At 39.4% G+C, this 18,665-nt stretch overlaps 2 protein-coding genes across 4 annotated transcripts; both read left to right on the forward strand.

Moving 5' to 3' along the window:
* Window positions 1–3,717: 3,717 nt before the first annotated feature.
* On the forward strand, window positions 3,718–9,162 carry aadacl4 (arylacetamide deacetylase-like 4). Its single transcript, XM_006641926.3, has 4 exons — window positions 3,718–3,955; window positions 5,737–5,962; window positions 6,582–6,645; window positions 7,619–9,162. Exons 1-4 carry the CDS (start codon window positions 3,779–3,781, stop codon window positions 8,397–8,399), a joined length of 1,248 nt encoding a protein of 415 aa, XP_006641989.2. The 5' UTR covers window positions 3,718–3,778; the 3' UTR covers window positions 8,400–9,162.
* Window positions 9,163–9,349: 187 nt separating this feature from the next.
* Window positions 9,350–18,503, forward strand: cfap107 (cilia and flagella associated protein 107). Of its 3 annotated transcripts, none has more exons than XR_001477095.2 (5): window positions 9,350–9,722; window positions 12,404–12,514; window positions 12,882–13,056; window positions 14,162–14,478; window positions 18,376–18,503. XR_001477095.2 is itself a non-coding variant. In XM_015337283.2 (5 exons), the coding sequence occupies exons 1-5, from the start codon at window positions 9,612–9,614 to the stop codon at window positions 14,413–14,415; spliced, it is 552 nt and encodes a 183-aa protein (XP_015192769.1). In that variant the 5' UTR covers window positions 9,350–9,611; the 3' UTR covers window positions 14,416–15,745. The 3 variants fall into 3 exon arrangements, 2 of the variants coding, with proteins under 2 accessions (XP_015192769.1, XP_006642078.1); XM_015337283.2 differs by lacking the exon at window positions 18,376–18,503 and having other exon boundaries at window positions 14,162–14,204; window positions 14,304–15,745; XM_006642015.3 differs by lacking the exon at window positions 18,376–18,503 and having other exon boundaries at window positions 14,162–15,745.
* The last annotated feature ends 162 nt before the right edge of the window (window positions 18,504–18,665 follow it).

The following is an 18,665-nucleotide window of genomic DNA, read 5'->3' on the forward strand; positions in this document are numbered from 1 at the left end:
CAAGACATTTTAAAAGCAGCTTTTCATAAGTCCACCAAATGTGAAGATTTTAAATAATATTGTGGTTTACTGTAGTATCACAATGTAAAAAGGTGAAGCAATTTGAATGTTTCTTGAAGGTACATTGAATACCTGATAATACATCTTTTGTTGAGGCTCCTAGTACCACCAATGTCTATAAAGAAATTATAATAGTTTAAAAGGTGGGAGTGTGGTTGTCCGGTGAAATGATTGCAGAAGATCTATGAAAGGATGAGAAGAGTCTGCCTAAGAGTGTGCTTTCATAATTAATTTATCAATTAGCTGTCCTGTTGCCCAAGGCTAGTGAACACTGTCACACCACTGCTATTGTGTTTTGGCATATTGTTGGTTGTATTCTTGTTCACAGCAGATATAAATTACTCAGATAATTTTAATTCTTAGTTGCATGTCTGATATTTTCTTCCAGTTACTACCTTCATATAACCACAATGGGTTTTGCATTGATCATAAAGCTGGTAGATCAGTGCAACACAGCTCATCACTGAGCCACAGATGATCAGACATGCTCATACACACTCTGACAGCTTGCTACTACAAAATAGCACTACCCATTGTTTTCACAATCAGAAGCGAGCAGACACAGCATCAACGACTCTCCTCTCAATGCACTTGAGCAGCTGGAAACTGCAGCTGAACTCCAAGAGCTAGAGTTGAGTTACTTCAGCTTTCTGACAGTGAAAGAAATTAAGAAAGCCATATTGTTTTTTTCTTTAATGTCATTGCCACACATTTTCCATGAAATCTACGGTTTGTAAATTGTAAGATTTATGTACCAAGGTCACTTATAATTGTTAGTAAAGCCTTTTAACATGGAAGCCATGAATCTTCAATATCATTAGCCTCTCTAAAACCCTTTGATGTGACACTACTAAGATATATTTTGTAGCTAACTTCATATCCCCACTTAATGGGTGTGTCTCTGAAAAGTGATTAATGGACTTAGAAAATAATGATAATGTCTTTAAATTCACTTCCCAGCACATACATTTCTGCTGTCAGTTTCCAGTTTTGTGATCAGATGTGGAAGCCTAACTCTTATACGGACTGTGTTTTCCAGACTATCAAGTGTTTTCATATAGCATATAATGAAGATGTCTAGGGTTTGACCTGAGATTTGAATATCCCATCGGTTTCTATTTTTAATCTCATGACAATCTTTTGTTGAATTAATAATTAGTCCCTTAGTCATTAGTTAGACTCCATTACTGAACTTGCACTTCAGTTCAATCCCCAGGAATAATTTAGAAGTCGTGACAGATGGTTACATAAAGGTTACATCTGCTGCTGTGCTTGCAATTACTATTATGTTTGCAGTAGAAAATCTGACCAACAATGTTAAACTACTTGACTGTTTTGATGTGACACTGAAAGACGACAAAAGTAAGGTGTGTTTGTAAAGTGTTACATGTGGTGTTCCAGAACAGCCAGACATCTGTTTTAAAGTCTGTTCTTTTCTGTACAAAGATAAGGAAAAGACGTGGTGGTTTTAATGAATTCTTCGGTCATTAATCAAATCTTTTCCTTATTGCAAAGCAAATTCAAGACATAAACAAGTACATTTTATGAAAAACTACTAATTAAGCAAATATACTAATAGCAAAAATGGAATTTGGAGGGGTTCAGCCTGAATAATTCAATGTTTAACAAAGGGAAAAAGGGAGTCAATCTATGCATCTGCTTTCCATAAAGAATTGCCATCACCACAGTTGTTCCAAAATGGGGGAAAAATGCAAAAGTAAACTGGAAATAAATGTCTTTAGACTTTACCAGCAGTGGTTTTCAGATGAAGAACTAATGGTGTTGCAAACCATTTTGGTTTTATTTGATTTTTGAACTCCCCCCTCATACAATATGTGGCAGTCAACAACAGCCAGAGTTAATCTGCCTCCACACTTCTTCATGTCTGGCCATTTCACCAGGTCAGGTTTCCTGCCTTGTCATTCCATCTGCAGTTTTGTTGAGTGGAAAGGCCGGGTGAGCTTTGCCAAAGTGACATTGTTTAGCCATGAAGCGAGCCCTGTAAAAAATATCTCTTAAATAAATAAATTCATAAGCTCTTGAGGAGGTTCCAGACTGTGATTTTTGGCCTAGCCCCCAAACAACTGTGTGCAAACCGCAGCAAGGCCTTTTCAGAAAATGTGATAGGTTACAAAAGCAGGTCTCACAATGGTTTTATTGTAGGGCTCCCCAGAATTACTGTGAGGTGGGGCAGAGAGGACTAAAGTTGACTTGCACTGGCAGAACCTGGCTCTTGTTGGCACCATCCTTCATTTTTTTCCTGGTCTGCCAGAGAAAATGTTTGAAGGTTACGTAAAGCAATACGATGTTGTTTCTAGTTTTGTGAATAAACCCGCTTCCATAACTTCACCTACTTAGGATAGGATAACAGGTTTTGAGTCTGAGATTCATTCTGAGTGGTTTCCCCTCATTAATTGTGTTATTAATTGTTAATTTACAGCTGTAAATTAGCACCTTAAGGCTGTCCATTAAAAAGTATATTTTATTCCTTTTTGTTGGCAAAAACAAAGGGATTATTACCCCTTTATAATACGCACAGGTTACATGTTATGACTCTGCAATTTAACACTTTTAATAATTCAACACTGACCTTTGAGTAGTGCACATTCACATAGATATTTGCATGAAAATATCAAATTCTGTTTTTTTCTTGTATGAGGTATTAGTGTCGGTAGAATGGCTGGTTACTGTTTGTGGATATGGGGGAGTTTTTCCTTTCAGTAAAGGGGGAATAGTTAATGTTAGAACGGAGCAGAAAAACCCGTATTGCCCAACTCAACGGCATGATTTATTAAGCTTTTCCTGTGTCATTCAACTCGCATAATCTTTGTGCTCCAAGGTTGGCATTTGTAAACGTGACACTGGCTGGGAAATGTAAAATCAGTAGTCCACATTGCCACCTACAGACTACTGAGAAAACTGTATCGTACAACAAGATCCTATGAAAAATCACTTCAACTAAGATTTTTCACGAATTCTTTTAGTTTTATTGTTCTACATAGATTTACTTAATCCGGATTTTGTATCATGGTGCCTATCCAATCAGTTACATAAATATTGGTATGCGTGTCTAACCTAGAACATTTTTAGGGCAAGCTAGAAAAATCAATGTTGAAATAAATGTCATCAATAAAGGTAAACCAACGATATCTAACAGATCTAAATGATCTAAACGATTTCTTGATCGACAGTCTGTCCGTTAAAGACTGTTGCTTAACTGTAAAGCAACAAGCAGTAGTAACATGCTGAGTTACAATTAAAAGAGTTCAATGTTTTTCCTCTCTGCATATATAATTGCACATGGAAAAACTTCAGTAGAAACCATCTGAATTACCTGAATCACAGAACGGCAACGCTAAGCTTTTCTCTTTTAACACTTGGGTGTTGTTCATATTATTTCTCTCTGGTTTTACTGGTTAAGTTCAGTCTAATTTGCTTCATATTAAATCGCCTATAGTACCTGGTGTTCACCTTTTTTAAACCCAGGCGCTCCTCGAGTCGTTTTTAAGTCTCTTAAATGTATTTATTTGTAAAGACCAAGTTCCACCACCGAGCTAATCTGCCAGTTTGCTTCTTTCACTTTTATTTGGACAGCGCAACCACTTTGCCATGCTATGAATATTCAAAAGGCTAGATAAGGTTTTGCGAGATAATTCAATCAGGTGTGGACTAGGGGGTGGGGGCTGAGCATTCTTTGTACTGGTGTCGTGGGGCTGTAATGGAGTTGAGCACAGCGATTTTAATAATAGGCTTCGCTGCATTGTTTGCAGCTTTCCTTCTGCTTTTAATCGGACTTGTTTATTCTGAGTTAATGAACTCGGAAATCCCACCGGGAGTACCTAGCCAATGGAAACTACACTCAATTCATGGTTTGTTCGTTGGGATAGCGCTTGTGGTGAGTATTGCCGCTGAGCTTTTCAAGGACTAACAAAGTCAAAACCATTACTGTTATTTTTACATCACAAATTGTGTATTTTTTGGTTTATGTTACCTACATGGTTGTTACATTTCCTATGCACAGTCTTCCTGGCTAAATCCTGGCTATATTCGATCAAAATTGATCACAAGATACATTTATCAGTCTTCGCCAAGGGAGTCAACCAATGCTACAATGCTGCCACATTCTTGGGTAAATATAAGAATTGAGTCTAACTTGGCAGACACAGGACACAAGGCCAGATACACACTGTCCATCGGAGGTTACACACGTGTACAATTTAGAGACATCCTCTTTGGAAAAGAATATACATGGAGGGCATGCAAGCTACAAAAAATGCAATTGAACAATGCAAAGAAAGGGCGAACCACCACACCCTGTTTTGTTTCCCTCTAACAAGCACTTAAGGCTGAAAAATAAAGTTAAGACGGTGAATATTAATTTATAATGGGCTAAGGCTGTGGATACAGAAGCTGTCAGGGACTCCAGTATACTGTATTTGTCCTTTTAGTCACCCCTGCTTTATGATACTAGATTCTGGTGTGCTCACATTTAGAGTAGGAGAACATAATGGGGCTCTTTCAGTCCTTGGACCTTTTATGGTCAGAAAATCCCCCAGAAAACTATTCATGTTAAATTTTCCTGCAATAGAAAGCTGGCCTGGTTGAATAATAGAGGTCACAAGTTTTTGGAGGAATCACTGGGTGACTCTGGGCTGGGAGATGCCTAAAAGATGATGACGTGTCACACACTTAGTGAACATGTGAACTAAAAAACCATAGCAATATACCAAAAACAGCAGCAGTGAAGGGACTAGCTCAGGCATCTCTTGCACTGGTCTGTTGCAGTTGGTCCCTCCAAATCACCTGTTTCTAACAATTACGGACATTGGTAAGTAATTGAACAATCAAGCACGTAATGAGCTCAGTTAAGAAAATTGTAGTCCTCAAGGGAAGACATTTTATGTTTCATGTAATTTCTTAATTACTTAATTTATCAAATCACTTCCTATCATCATAATTAATTAAATTGTTTAGAAATTGTTGATTTAATAAGTTTAAATTTTCTCTGGGGTTACTATACCACTAAAAGCGACTGGACAGGGGCATTCCAGGAGCAGTGTTGCCACATTGTAGCTCAAAAACTGAGCAGGATGAGCCTTGGGTCAGGATTTGGTTGGAAGCCCTCAGAGAAAAAACAAACAGGTTGCTACTGCAGACTGTGTTGAGGGACCATGAGGTTGCACTAGCCAGAATTAACAATCTAGTTTTCCATTACAGTGACAGGAGACAGCAGGTCTAGCTGGTGTAGCAGGTGCTGTCCTTCAGATAGATTCTTAAACCTGACACTGGTTCTAATAGTGGAGGCATTACCAATATATTGGTTAATTTCCAATATATTGTGCAAGACCTTGGCTCCCTAAAATTCCCCCTTAATTCAACTGATGATTCTGTAGGTGTCCACCTGATCTGGGGTGTACTGGTGCTACTGGCATATGGCTCCAGCAGTAGGTGAGGTGGGTTTCTCTTATCAGAACTTTAAATGTCTGGTTAGACAAACTCAAGGGGAACATCAGTTACTGGCCTCTAACACACACAATGCTTATTTACTGTATATTTGTCATGGAAACTCAATAACAATAACATCCCAATAGCACTGGCTTTTCTCTTTACCATAAAATCCAGGCAGCCCTGCAATGCAATGTGCACTTCTCCCTTGCCTTTTGTTCCCTCCAACAGGGACGGATCTTTGAAAGGCTGGGGCTATGCCACCAGGTAGTCTTCACACGCTGGGTCATAGCTCGCTTTTTAGCCCCGAAGAAGTCGGCGCCTCCGGGGCTCCTGATCAAGGACCTGGTGTTTGCGGAAGTGCCAGTCCGAGTATACCAGCCCACGGCCCCCTCGGCGGGCAAGCGAAGAGGCCTTGTCTACTTCCACGGAGGAGGCTGGGTGATGGGAAGCATTGGTAAGCTGCCCAGCTTATTATTCACAGTACCGTGCTCTGCTTATGCATGGAATGAGGGCCTTCCCATCTGTACCAGCCTTAGGATCCTCTAAGGTAGAGAATGTGATAATTGCTAGGGGTTATAATTACTGGTATTAGCAACAATCTGGAACAGCACGAGCCCTACATGTCTGTCTTTTGAATAACATAGGAAGCATTAACAACAGGGACTAAAATAGAAAATGTCTTTAAGGATATACAGAATAATAAATGCAAGTCAAATAGATACAGACTGTTATTATACCTAAGGGTTGTTTTCTGATTCCTTGTTAAAGTCATAATGCTGCATAGAAAACACTGGAGTGCTTTAGTGTGCAATATATAACGATCAGATCCTCATTATTTTTCTTTGATGTCTTGTGGTCTGCACGATCTATAAGTGAAACATGTAAGATTGCTGCCAGGATTTTGCGCTAGTGTTGGTACTAGATGGATAAAATTAAAGTGCTACTATTGCTTCTGTGGAATGAATGCCCTTTCCCATCATTAGTGCACCTGTTTCAGAGGAAAGTCATATCAAAGGAAGTGATTCTTTAAGGCGTTTGGATGTTTGTCAAATTCCGTCTTTACATTTCCATAGATGTCTATGATGAGGTATGCAGATACATCGCCAAGGAATCTGAGACCACTGTGGTAAATGTTGAGTAAGTTTATGCTGACATTTCTATACCTGGAAGAAGTTTGTCTTCTAAAAGCCTTTTATAGGGTTAAAAGTATTAAAACTATAAACAAAAAGGAAATATTTCTAATGGCCTTTATGAAATAAATATGTATAATGCATATTGTAAGACATCACACTGTTTGTCCTTTTCAAACACCATTAATTAGTTGAAAACTGATTATTTGGATATTTTTTACCGATCTGCTGTATCCTAATAAATTAGGAGATAATCTGTGCTCTGTGGTTTATCTCTCATTTGTGTCACTGTCACCTCACAGTGGTTGACATTAACAATCTGAGCTGGGAACAGCATTACTATAATGAGGTCTTGACATTCCTGCTGGCAGCTCTGTTCTATTTACAATGGGCTAGATAGATTTTTCAGTCTCCAGCAAGAGAAATTTGGGCCCCCAAATTTGTCAAAGGGCCTGGTATACCTTTTACTGTGTTTTAACAGTAAAATCCTGTGGGCTTGGCAGATCTGGTTTTGACAGCAAAAGGTCTAATTTGGCAGTGCTTCTAGGTGTCACATCCAGTTTTCATGAGAGAACACAGGCAATGCATTTACACTAAAATCTAAACAACAATTCATTAGCTCACTATAAATTTAGTTAAAAAGCAGATGTTAAATAAAAGAATGCCTAGTTCATTTTGCTTAGATATCTAAAGGCTTTAGATTATTACCTGAAGTCCAGCTTGGCTCAGACTTTTGGACTTTCATAAATAAAGCACTATATTATCAGATCTGGTTTATAATAAAATATATTCCATGTGTTTATATGTTGTTTACTTTACCATAGAAAATGTGATTTTTAACAAGCTTGATCAGGTACTGTTTTGGAAAATGTTTGTAGTCTAAAGACACCAATCTCCTGAGACCTAAGGTCGTCGTTTTTCATTACATTAGTACTCTCTACCCCAAGAGCAGCGGGGCTTTTAACTATGTTCTCTTGAAGGTATCGGCTGGCTCCGGAGCACAGATACCCAGTGCAGCTGGACGATTGCCATGCGGCCACCAGTCACTTCCTTCGGGTGGCGGAAGCGGAATTTGGGGTGGATCCCTGCAGAGTGGCCGTCGGAGGGGACAGCGCCGGAGGGAACTTGGCAGCTGCTCTCTGCCAGCGGATGGCAGAAAAGGAAGATGGTTCTCTCACTGCTCCGTGTGCCCAGGTCTTGATCTATCCTGCCCTGCAGATGGCAGACTTCAACCTCCCCTCCTATCAGCAGAACCATGCTGTGCCTATTCTCTTCCGTGCCCGGGTGCCCTTCTATTTTATTCAGTACCTAAATGGTGACACATCTGTAATTCCAGATGTCTTAGAGGGAAACCATGTGCCTGCTGACCTCAAGCTAAAGTACCGAAAGTGGCTGTCCCCGGACAACCTCCCAGCAGAATGCAAAGCCCGTCGTTTTGTCCCTAAAGTGGTATCTTCTTATGATGGAGAAGTTTATGACGTAGTCAAGGGAGGCCTGGAGCCTGCGGTTTCCCCTTTACTGGCAGAAGATGCTATCGTCCGCAAGATGCCACCCATGTTTATTCTGACCTGCGAGTACGATGTGCTCAGGGATGATGGGATACTCTTCAAGAAGCGCCTGGAGGACCTGGGTGTGCCCGTCACCTGGCAGCATGTGTCAGATGGCTTCCATGGCATCATAAACTTAAGCAACGGCTGGCTGAGCTTCCCCTCATCACGGCTGGGCTTAGACAGCATCGTGAACTATGTGAAAACTCTTTGAATAGGGACTGCGAATGTTAATCATAACCTAGGTCCCATGCTGTAGAAACATCCAAAGTCCCTTTTTTTCAGTGAAAGTATTAACATTACAGCAATATAAGGTCTCTCTAGCTCCAGTCCTTAGGGATTGGGCATCTTGTAGGTTTTCTGTGTCTATCTAAGCTGATCTCCACCTGGGAAAAGTGCTAAATTGATCCAATTAAATATTAACTGGATTGTTTTCTCCCTTCTCCACAGCTCTTAACTGTTGCTGATTTATAGAGACATAGAAAACTTGCTGGATTTCAATCCCTGAAGAGCAGAACTAGAAGCTCCTGAACGAATGAGTTTTGTTACTTTAATGTTGAGATGCAATGCCAGCATGGGATCTTGTATTGTAATTACCTTATTATAGAACAAAAAAACAATTGCTGTAGAAAAATACAGGACAAAATCAGGACCAAGAAACAAAGAAATGAGTAAAGAATGATATTTTGCAGGATACAGAGCATGATATTTTTTGATTTGTAGAGATATGTAAAAGATTTTGTAACAGCACAAAACATTTTTTGAAGCACTGGAGCTGTCACTGAGCAAGTCAAATTGTGCACATTATGTCAATAAAGTGTAGGAAACCTATGCAATTTTTCTGCCATGTAAAAGCCTCAGTTTTCATCTGTATGGTTTTGCCTGAAAATGCTTTATGCTTTGAATACAAGCTAAACTTCAGTTTATTCACCAGTGAGTATATACCAGCAAAAAATAAAGCAATTGTGAAGGAATTACACCTTTTTCCTTTTCTATCCTGGAAGCTGTGGGCTTCCCTAATAATTAGGTGCATCTTTAAAATAACTAAATAAATAATTTGCTTTCTATTGTTTCTATCATCTGTTCTAATGGAAGTGTTGCTTTCGAGTGTTTCAGTTGTGAAAGGCCCCCTTGACTGAGAAACTACAAAAAACGCCAAAGGCCATGAGGCATTTGGTAACTTGCTCTTCGCTGCTGTCTGCAACATAGAATTGCTGTTGCCTGGAGATAATGTTTGCTGTGTCCATGGCAACAGAACACGTATTCCGTGTAAGTGAGCCACAGAAGCACATGGAAGTGAAACATTAGGCCTCTTTCACCTCCCCGCTTTGGACACTAAGCGATTCGAACCCCAGTGCTAGAAGCTGCTGCTCAGCATTGACAAAAGTTAAAATTGTCAAAGGAAGTTGTCCCCTTTTCCTCAGGCATGGCGGGTGCACAAAGAGATCCACGCAAATGGAAAATGCCTGGTTGGAAGATAGAGCAACAGTACTCCAATAAAGTTCTCATTGGGAACTGGGTGGAGGAGAGGCTGCAGGTAAGGTGTGTTTAGTCTGCACTGCGGTGCTGTTTATGACCTAATGAGATCTAACTTCTCCACCTGAGAGAAGAACCAGACTGGTTTATACATTTTTATACAGCTACATTTTAGGGCCACACTTGATTTGTGTGGGAAACGGGCGATGAAGACTCTGAGGGGGAAGTTGCACACAAAGATCACCAAGCAGCAGGCTTTTACTGTTTTCAATAAGTTTGTTTAATGTGCTGTCACTCCTGTTCTTGACACTTTGCAGAAACTGGGCTATACAAGTCTTCTTTTTTAAAATTAGATTTAAATAACGGAAAATTGCCACAGTATTATCCATTAACAGAATGCTTCTTACTGTTATTAAGGGCTGTACCAACCCAGAGCGCATCCCGGAAGCATAGCTTTCAAGACATGAAATGGTTTCAGACCAGTGGCATTGACCTATGTAGTTATGAAGTCATTTGAGAAATTTGTTAAAAGGCATTGTACTCCACCAGGTAGAACACCAATGGATCCCATGCAATTTTCCTTCAGGGCTAATAGAGCAGTTGAAGATGCTCCCCTCAGACTACAGAATCTTTGATGTTTACATACTGTATAGAAGGTCCTAAGACACATGCCAAGCTTTTATTTATAGATTTCTCATCATCCTTTAACAGCATTAAAATACACTTTTTAGTGGAGAGATTATTCTTAAATTTTAATCTAGACTTCTAATCTTAGGTTTTTGACTAACAGGTCACAGAGAGTGAGAGTAAATGGTTTTATATCAGAGTAGCATTGTTCTTCTACTAGGTCTCCTCTGTGCTGTGTGCTATCCCCCAACCTATACGTTCTGTATACAGACAGCTGTAGAAGCTGTTTTGAGGACAGAAACACAATTCATTACGTTTGCTGATTACTTTGTCGTTGTCAGTCTCCCCCAAGATGTAAACATTGTGGGCTTGTAGTAGATTATTTTGTTTATTGGTGTAAGAAATCCTTCAGCTTAATTTGTCATCATAGAAAGCAACCACCAGCTGAAAAGCCAACAGTCATTGAGGAGCAAGAAAGTGAAATTGTCAACAATATCTTGACGCCACTGTTGATTACAAGCTAAGTTTTGAGGAAAACATGGATGAGCCAACAGTGTTCTTCCAAATAAAACCCAGCTCATTTAATGTTTGTACTGCAACAATGACTTTATTCTGTTGAACTTTCACTGACTCTGTCCTAACATTCACCTCAGGGGCCTGTTTCGATGACCTTAATGCATGAAATAAAAACAAACTTAGCAGGATTGTGAAGGTAGCCAGCAAAATGATTTGCTCACAATAGCTACAGCTTTCAGACATCTAGTCAAACAAATAGTGCAGAAGGTCAAATTAATCATTGACTGTCATGACCATCCCCTGCGCAGTGAATCTGTGCAATTAGATTTAGACTACCTAGATTCAAAGGAATTATAATATTTTATCCCAATGGCTAAAACTCTCATTAAAATAGACATTTTACTACATTTTCTTACATTTTTCTACATTTTACTTTATTATATTATTTATTTTTCTCATAATACACGTATGTCTCATAGGTTTTTGTTGTGTTGTGTTCAGTGTATTGTGGATTGTTTTAAATTAAGTAAATTGGAACTTCAGCCTAGCCAAGAAACCAGTAGTGGTCACAATTGACTGAAGTTAAAGCACACGTGTCCAAACAAACAGAATCAGTTGAAAGACAATTATTAAGCTAGCCAGCATTGTGTGTTTGGAAGGTGGCTGGAAACTAGATTACTGGATAAAAACTCATTTGAGTACAGGTAGAACTTGGAAACTCCTTATAAAACTAACTGGATTGCCACTGTGCCACCTACTCTAGTACTATTATAATGACTATTTCTGATTCTTCTTTTTTCTTCGTACATAATATTGAATCATTTTAGAATTTCAAACAAGCTGTTTGCCCCTGGTGTGTGGCATTTCTCATTTTGAGGTTTTTCTATTTTTTTATTTATGCCTATGTTGCAGAGAGTCTGGCCAAAGGGTTAATCTCAAGATCAAAGCGTAGGACTGGAAGTACTTAATTTGCTAAAAATAGTTGTAAGCTGCAAGTCGACATCTTTTTGCAGTTATTGTTCTGACAGGGACCCTGTTTGGGTGGATTTTGTGATTGCCCAATTACACATTATCAGATGGGCCTCTGTTTGTATTTACATTTTGCGTGTCACAGTTCATTAACCACCCAATGAGCACATATGTGGAATTTGAGTTTACCACATGAGGCACGGTTAATCTGTCCTACAATTATTTATATATATTTTAAAATAATGAACAGTTTCAGTCCAGTGGGCTAAAGCGTCTTTGAAGACTTTGCACAGTGTGCTAATGGCAGGGTTCCTGGGAGGTCTAGCCCACAAATATGGTATTTCATCTTCGTTTATGCATGGCAGAGCCTCAGTTTCCTCTTTGCCCCTTCACACACATAATAAAAACAGCTGGCGGCTGTGCCACTAAGCTGGCGGTAAAGGTTTTTTTTTTGATTGAGCAGACATTCCAGTCCGTTTAGAACTTGGGCAAAAAAAAAGATGTTTTGGAGATGTAATGTAAATGTGTTGGGGTGGCAGCTTCATTGAGCACACAGTGAAGCTGTCATGTTGCAGAGCTCCTGTTCCGCTCTGTGCTCTCCACCTGCTTCTCCATGCTTGTTTCGTACAGTTCACCAAACAGCCTCACGCTGCCAGCAGCAGCCAGCGATCCGACTACCTCCCACACCGAGACAGCAGGCCTGACGCTACAGTGAGGAGAGCAGCTCTTCGGAGAGGAGAGGTCAGTCCCCCCCCCAGCGCCAGACCCCAAAAGTTGCCTCTTGTCCTCCTTTACAATTCCACTCATTCACATCACCCAAGAATCCATTCTCATTTTAAGAATCCCATGGGTATTTTGTCCTGCAAAACAGTCTAGAAGAAGCTGATTTATTTAGCTCTTTCATAACTAAAATGGTTGGTACAATTCACAATTCAAACATCCACCAGGTTTCCAGAACACTAAAGCCACTACCCCTCATTTTTAAATAAGTGTTAGAGTCTAAATTTTGTACTGTACATCCAGTCACTCTAACAAGACATGAAGAGACACATGGGGGTTTCCCTGTTATAAAATTCTGTTTCACAGTCTATGTGCCTGTGTGTTACAGGGCCTTCCTCAGAAGCTGCTACTCTCTCACCACAACCCTCCTCGCTCTCACTACCTGGTTTCCCTATATGATGAGGTGTACAACCGCAGGGGGAACTCCACCCTGCCCCCCCTTCGTTCCTGGAATGGGGACAAGCTAGCCTGGGTGCCAGAGAGGACTGATCATCCTGCGCAGGGTAAGGCCTACCATGTGAACAGTTTATCCTTTGCCAGGATTCAATGGCCATGGCGCCACACAACCTGGTGGCAAACGAACCAATCCGCTGAAGCTAAAAAAAAACAGTCACATGACCTAGGGGGCAGGCAATACCTTTCAAGATAGTTAATGCTGCTACTACAAAAGGTTCATATTGAATGATCCCTGCTACAGGCGTACCAGATAGTCTTTGCTGCCATGGATATACGTAGAGCTCACTCTACCCTGGAGGCAAGCTTTGGTTACAATTCAATTCAATTTACTCCCTAACTAACTCCCCCTGTCAAATAAGCCCCAACAAAAATACAGAGATGCTCTGTTTTTCTTGTAAATCATATATACATTGATACACATTTCCATCCTTCCATCTTCTAACCACTTCTTCCAATTCCTAATGCAAGAAATTGTATGTGGCTAATAAAGTGATCTTATTGGGGAAGTCAGTGCCAGTCCTGGTAAATAATGGGGGCAAGGCAGGGTACACACTGAATGTACATTACAGGGCATGCACATGCACACACTCATGCCAGGGTCAAAATTCCCAGAAGCCAACTAACCCACCAGTAGGTCTTTAGACTGTGGAAGGAAACCGGAGCAATCGCCCACACCGTGCTGCCCTTATACACACTTTCAAATCAACTAAATGCAGTGAAATTGTGCTTTCTTGTCTTTAAGCTCATTGACATTGCTACTGAGGTTCCTAAAAGAGATTAGCACAAGAACTTTGTTTAAATCATATTTGAGTACTGTGACATGTTTTATTTTATTTACCAAATTACATACGTTTGAAAAATGAAAATCTATGATTTATTGTGTATAACACAAAACAGGATATTTAAAGGGACATTAATGGACACCATCCAATCCAATTATTTCTCTGTAAAACATATTAACAAAATCACAACTACCGACTACGTCTAATTAAGTATTGTCTGCACTGTTTTTAACTCTTTTTAAAAAAAATAGAATACCTTCTTCCAAAGCTGTCTTCAAATCCATTTGATGTTTTTTTTCGTCGGTTGAAACTTAGAAGGTGATTAAGAGAACCACTCAGGATCACTCATTTCAGATCTTTCTGTCCCCAGCACCCCCGACCAATTTCGGGCTCCTGGAATCACAGCTCCCTAGGTGGGACAGAGAGGGGGCCCCCCTCTTGCTTCAGAGTGTGTACAGGAACTCATATCCCCACCACCCCATCACTGCCTTTACTCTCCCTCGGTTTGCCAGTGCTCCCCGGCAGTTCTCCAGCCACCTGCACCCCACCAACAAAACCAACAAAGACCTGAACCTGAAGGACCGTCCATGCCTTCTGGTGCCAGAGAATACCCTCTGCCTGTGACCAGCATCTGGATGTGGCCTAGACATGCAACAGCATTGCTTCTAGGAGAAAAGCACCTCCTTTGTAAGCACCCGATTTAGCAATTAAATACACTATTTAAGAAAACACAAACCCATTCTAAGGTTCCTGCGTATCCCATGATGTCTAATAGGGTGTCTTTCATACAAAAGCAGATATCTCTCTTTTGTTAAAGCAAGAGAATAAAAACTCGCCAAACATTAAAACGTTATGAAGAGTGGTAATGGGGACCTAGTAACGACAATATCAGGAATCCAGGGGAAAATTGCTCAGAACGTGCTATAAAGCAAAAAAAAAAAAACAACTGTGGATGTTATGTGAAAAAGTAGTTTAAGACTTAAACCTTGACTTCAAAGCCTTGGGCTGTAATTGAAGGTGGCTGTGAGATGGTCTAGGAGCATTTTAGCTGAAAGCTCTGTCTCCCCTTGAAAAGGTAATGATGCCCAAAATGTTTCTCACACATCAGCTGTTATACTGTCGGCTCTTTGTGCTCTTATCTTTCCTGAGAGCAGCCATAGCAGACCAGCCTCTAGATGTCAGTACTGCCCAGAGTGTCTTTGTGAACGTTTATTTACGTTCACAGCAGCGCTTCTAGAGGCTGAACAGATGATAAAGGTGCAGGAGGTGACGGATTAAGGGAGCAAGCTGAGGGAAATGAAAGACTTCTTTACCTCCCTATGAGTTCAGTGATTAATTCCTGAGGATCAAAGGTCCATATGCTGGTCAGTTCCAGGCCTTTCTGTCCTCCCGCTGTCTGTCAGCTCACTCAGAGCTCTCCACCTGTCTCTTTCTGGCTGCAGTTAACCATGTGTGTGATGCTGCTTCAGTTTGGAAGACTTCAGACTTTTCCTCATGCATTAACTAGGCATGAATCATCTTGTATAGATATCTACCTGTTACATTTTCGACTATAGGTGCTACCTGGCCTGGCTTTATAGTTATTGTTACCATAGTTCTTTGTCCCAGCAGTAACAATTAAAACATGCATAAAACAGTGATATTTTTGTTCAAAAACAAGATTTTGAATTGATTTCATCTGTAGGTCAAGAATTCTAAGTTACATTTAGCACTGTATTCAGTTTGAAAGACTGAAAAAGTAATTTTATCTCATAAAAGATTGACTGTGCATTTCTTCACCTTCTCTGTCTTTGCAAAATTTTAAATTGTTGAATTTTAATGTTTTGTTATTGTGGTTTTTGTTTAGCTTTGTATTTCCATTTTTCTTTCTTTTTGATATGGTGGAACTGGCTCAGCATGCGAGTGTAACCTAGCAACAATCAATTTGCAGTTATATTAAAACTTCAAAAGACTAGTTAGAACTGAGAAGTTGTGTGTTTGTAACTTTAATTTTTGGTTTCCTTTGTGTGTTAAAATAGTATTTGGCTTAAAAGTCTCTGAGTAGAAATAAATGATTAGAACACAGAGTTTTCTATTAACCAAATGTTAAAAGACAGATGTACCAAGAACACCACAATCCATAGTAAACTCCTTTATTTCGTCTGCAAACACTTCAGTGGTTTAAATGTTCTTGTTCCACACAAGCTTCTGCAGTAAGGTCAAGAAAGTCAAATCTGAAATATTGATATTACTGTGTGTATGTCTATTTTGTTTCTGCTTTATGATGAGCGATGTATACATCGCTCATCCCATTTGTAAAGATGTTTATCGCAAAATGTTATTACAAGGCACAGTATCATCCGGGCTTCTCAAGAAAATTAAAAATCACTGGGGTCTTTTTTTCTAAATGACTTCAATTAGGCACAGTAATTAACTAACGGTCATGTGCCCAAGTGGATATGCAGAAACAGCAAGCGCAGCATAAGAACTGAAATGGAGCAGCACAAGTGGTTTTTTAAACTGTGCTGTTAAAAATTAAAAGCCAGGTATCTTTCATTCTTTACAAAAATGTAAGAAACTGTCACTAAAATAGCTCCGTTCCATACAATGAAAAAACTAAGGTGGCTTCTGCACATGGTATTACATTTCTGATAATAATTATTACATCATATGATAAAGGACTGAGACCGTGAATAGACAAATCAGACAACCATGGAAACACTAACGTGGAATGTGTGCAAATGAGGCTGCTATGTATTATAGAGATAGTTTGCTATGTTCAGCCCATCCTTGTTATTGTACAAGCAGTGAAGTGAAATGAAGCAGGGCACATTTCTTCATTTATTGTGGGGTTGGGGCTACTCTACTGCTAAATGAAAACTCATTGTGTAATTTACAGTAAGTCTAAGTTGAACGTAACTCTACATGTTTGTATGTTGCACACATATGCAGCCTGAAGCCTTTCCAACCCCCTCCACTCAAGAATTGTACTACAACCAGCTCCCAAATTGCCGTATCGATCCTGCTGATTACAATTAGGAATTGTGAATTGGAGCAAGTTGTAGCCAGTTGAGGTGTACTGTTGTGTGGAATCGCAATGATTTCTGCAGCTGACCCAGCTCCCTCATCACTAACACTCAGCCCAAACTCAACAACAACCTCACTCCTGCTCCTAACCCTTAAATTGGACCCTGTCTCCAATGCTAACCTTCACTCATACACAAGGCAGCGGCTGAAATCACAATTGTGCCAAGCAAATCGCACCACAGCAAATGATGCGTTTCAGTTAAATGGCTAAAATGCAACTGTTGTCTCTTCTAGAAATGCTAGAATAAAAACTTCAGCACCCAATGTCTAACAATGGCATGAAAAGGTTTACTGTTTCAATGCATGCATAGTCACAGTGTTCAGGCACTATACTGTATTTTATATATTTTGGTTTGTTTTTAGGAATTATGGTTATATGTTTTCATTTTCCATAATTCTTATTAGCTTGATATTTTGCTGTGATCCCTACCAAGAATAAGTGACTTTCTGATAATGGATAGATAGACATTGATATTGCTATTTAAATCTATTTTAGAGTGAGTGTTAAATGAAAGATTTTTGGTGTTCATGCTGAAGATGGGACACTTTCAGCTGTTTAAAAGAAGGCTGTGGGTTATGGGAGTAGACATTTAAGGTACATACATTAAACTGAACAGCTGTGGTCAAGGAGGAGCAATTAACACCTCCATTCCGTCCATCATCATCAGCTCAAGGCTCAATATAGTCACACAGGGAAAATAGCTGAGTGACTCACAGTATCTTAAAATGTAATTAACAAAATGCAATTTTTATAAAGGAAGGGTAGACAGATCCTAAATAAATCCCTTGATGTCCCAAGGTTTGCAGTGTATTGCATAGAAACTATGTTTTATATTTGACATTTAATCAAGTACATCAATGTACTGTCTTTTTGGTTAAATAAAAGTACATTGGTTTTTGTTTCATACATTTTATTCTAATCCCTCCTGCACTTCAAAAATTCAGCCCTATGCATTATAACAAGACTGGGGGTGGACTGGATTTGCTTTTCAGGATTGTTTGAAAATTCACATACATTTTTCCTTCTCATATTCATGTAGCTTCTTATTTGCAGACTTTCTCACATTCTTATATTCAAAAGACTGTTGAGCAAATTTGTCTTTCCATTTTCATTCTAGTGAATATTTTATTTCATCTTTTATTACATTAAAGATGACTGCAGCTGAATGTGTATTTTAGCACTTTTGTATCAACTTAATGATGTCTGTGCATTGATTACTATTGCATATCCATCTAATCTATAAAAGCATCTTCTGATCTATTTAACCTTATTTGTTGGCTGTGTACCACTGAATTACTTAATCTGGAGAAATAATATCTGAATTTAATCTTTTCCTAAGAGTATGATAATTTGTGTATGTAGTTTTATCTTTCTACAGCTTCTTGAGAGCAATTAATTTGATTGGGAGATGTGACCTAAACCTTTGAAAACAAAAGTTTATTTCAGAAGACAATGAAGGCTTTCAATATTCTCCAGGCAATTCAGTAATGCTTCTCTTCTGTCTTTCTGGCCAGCAGGTGTCTCCATCACAGCAGGGATGGTTTCAGATCAGTGCTTCATCCATAATGCTTGTCCAGTTTGAAGTCATGTATCCATGAAGAATTATGACAGCCAGTTTTGACACCCAATATAACTTCATGCTATACTTGTGTAGTGTGTGTGTGCACACTTCCTGGACAACAAATGTAAATTCCTCTGTGTCTTTATCAAGACAATCTGGGCAAATAATTAAAGAAAGAAAATGGAATTCTTGGATATGCTGCATAAATTGTGCAATTCAAATCATGGGAAGTTGATAAGGAACTCA

This window comes from Lepisosteus oculatus, chromosome 25 (genome assembly GCF_040954835.1).
Source record: "Lepisosteus oculatus isolate fLepOcu1 chromosome 25, fLepOcu1.hap2, whole genome shotgun sequence".
NCBI classification, from domain to species: Eukaryota; Metazoa; Chordata; class Actinopteri; order Semionotiformes; family Lepisosteidae; genus Lepisosteus; species Lepisosteus oculatus.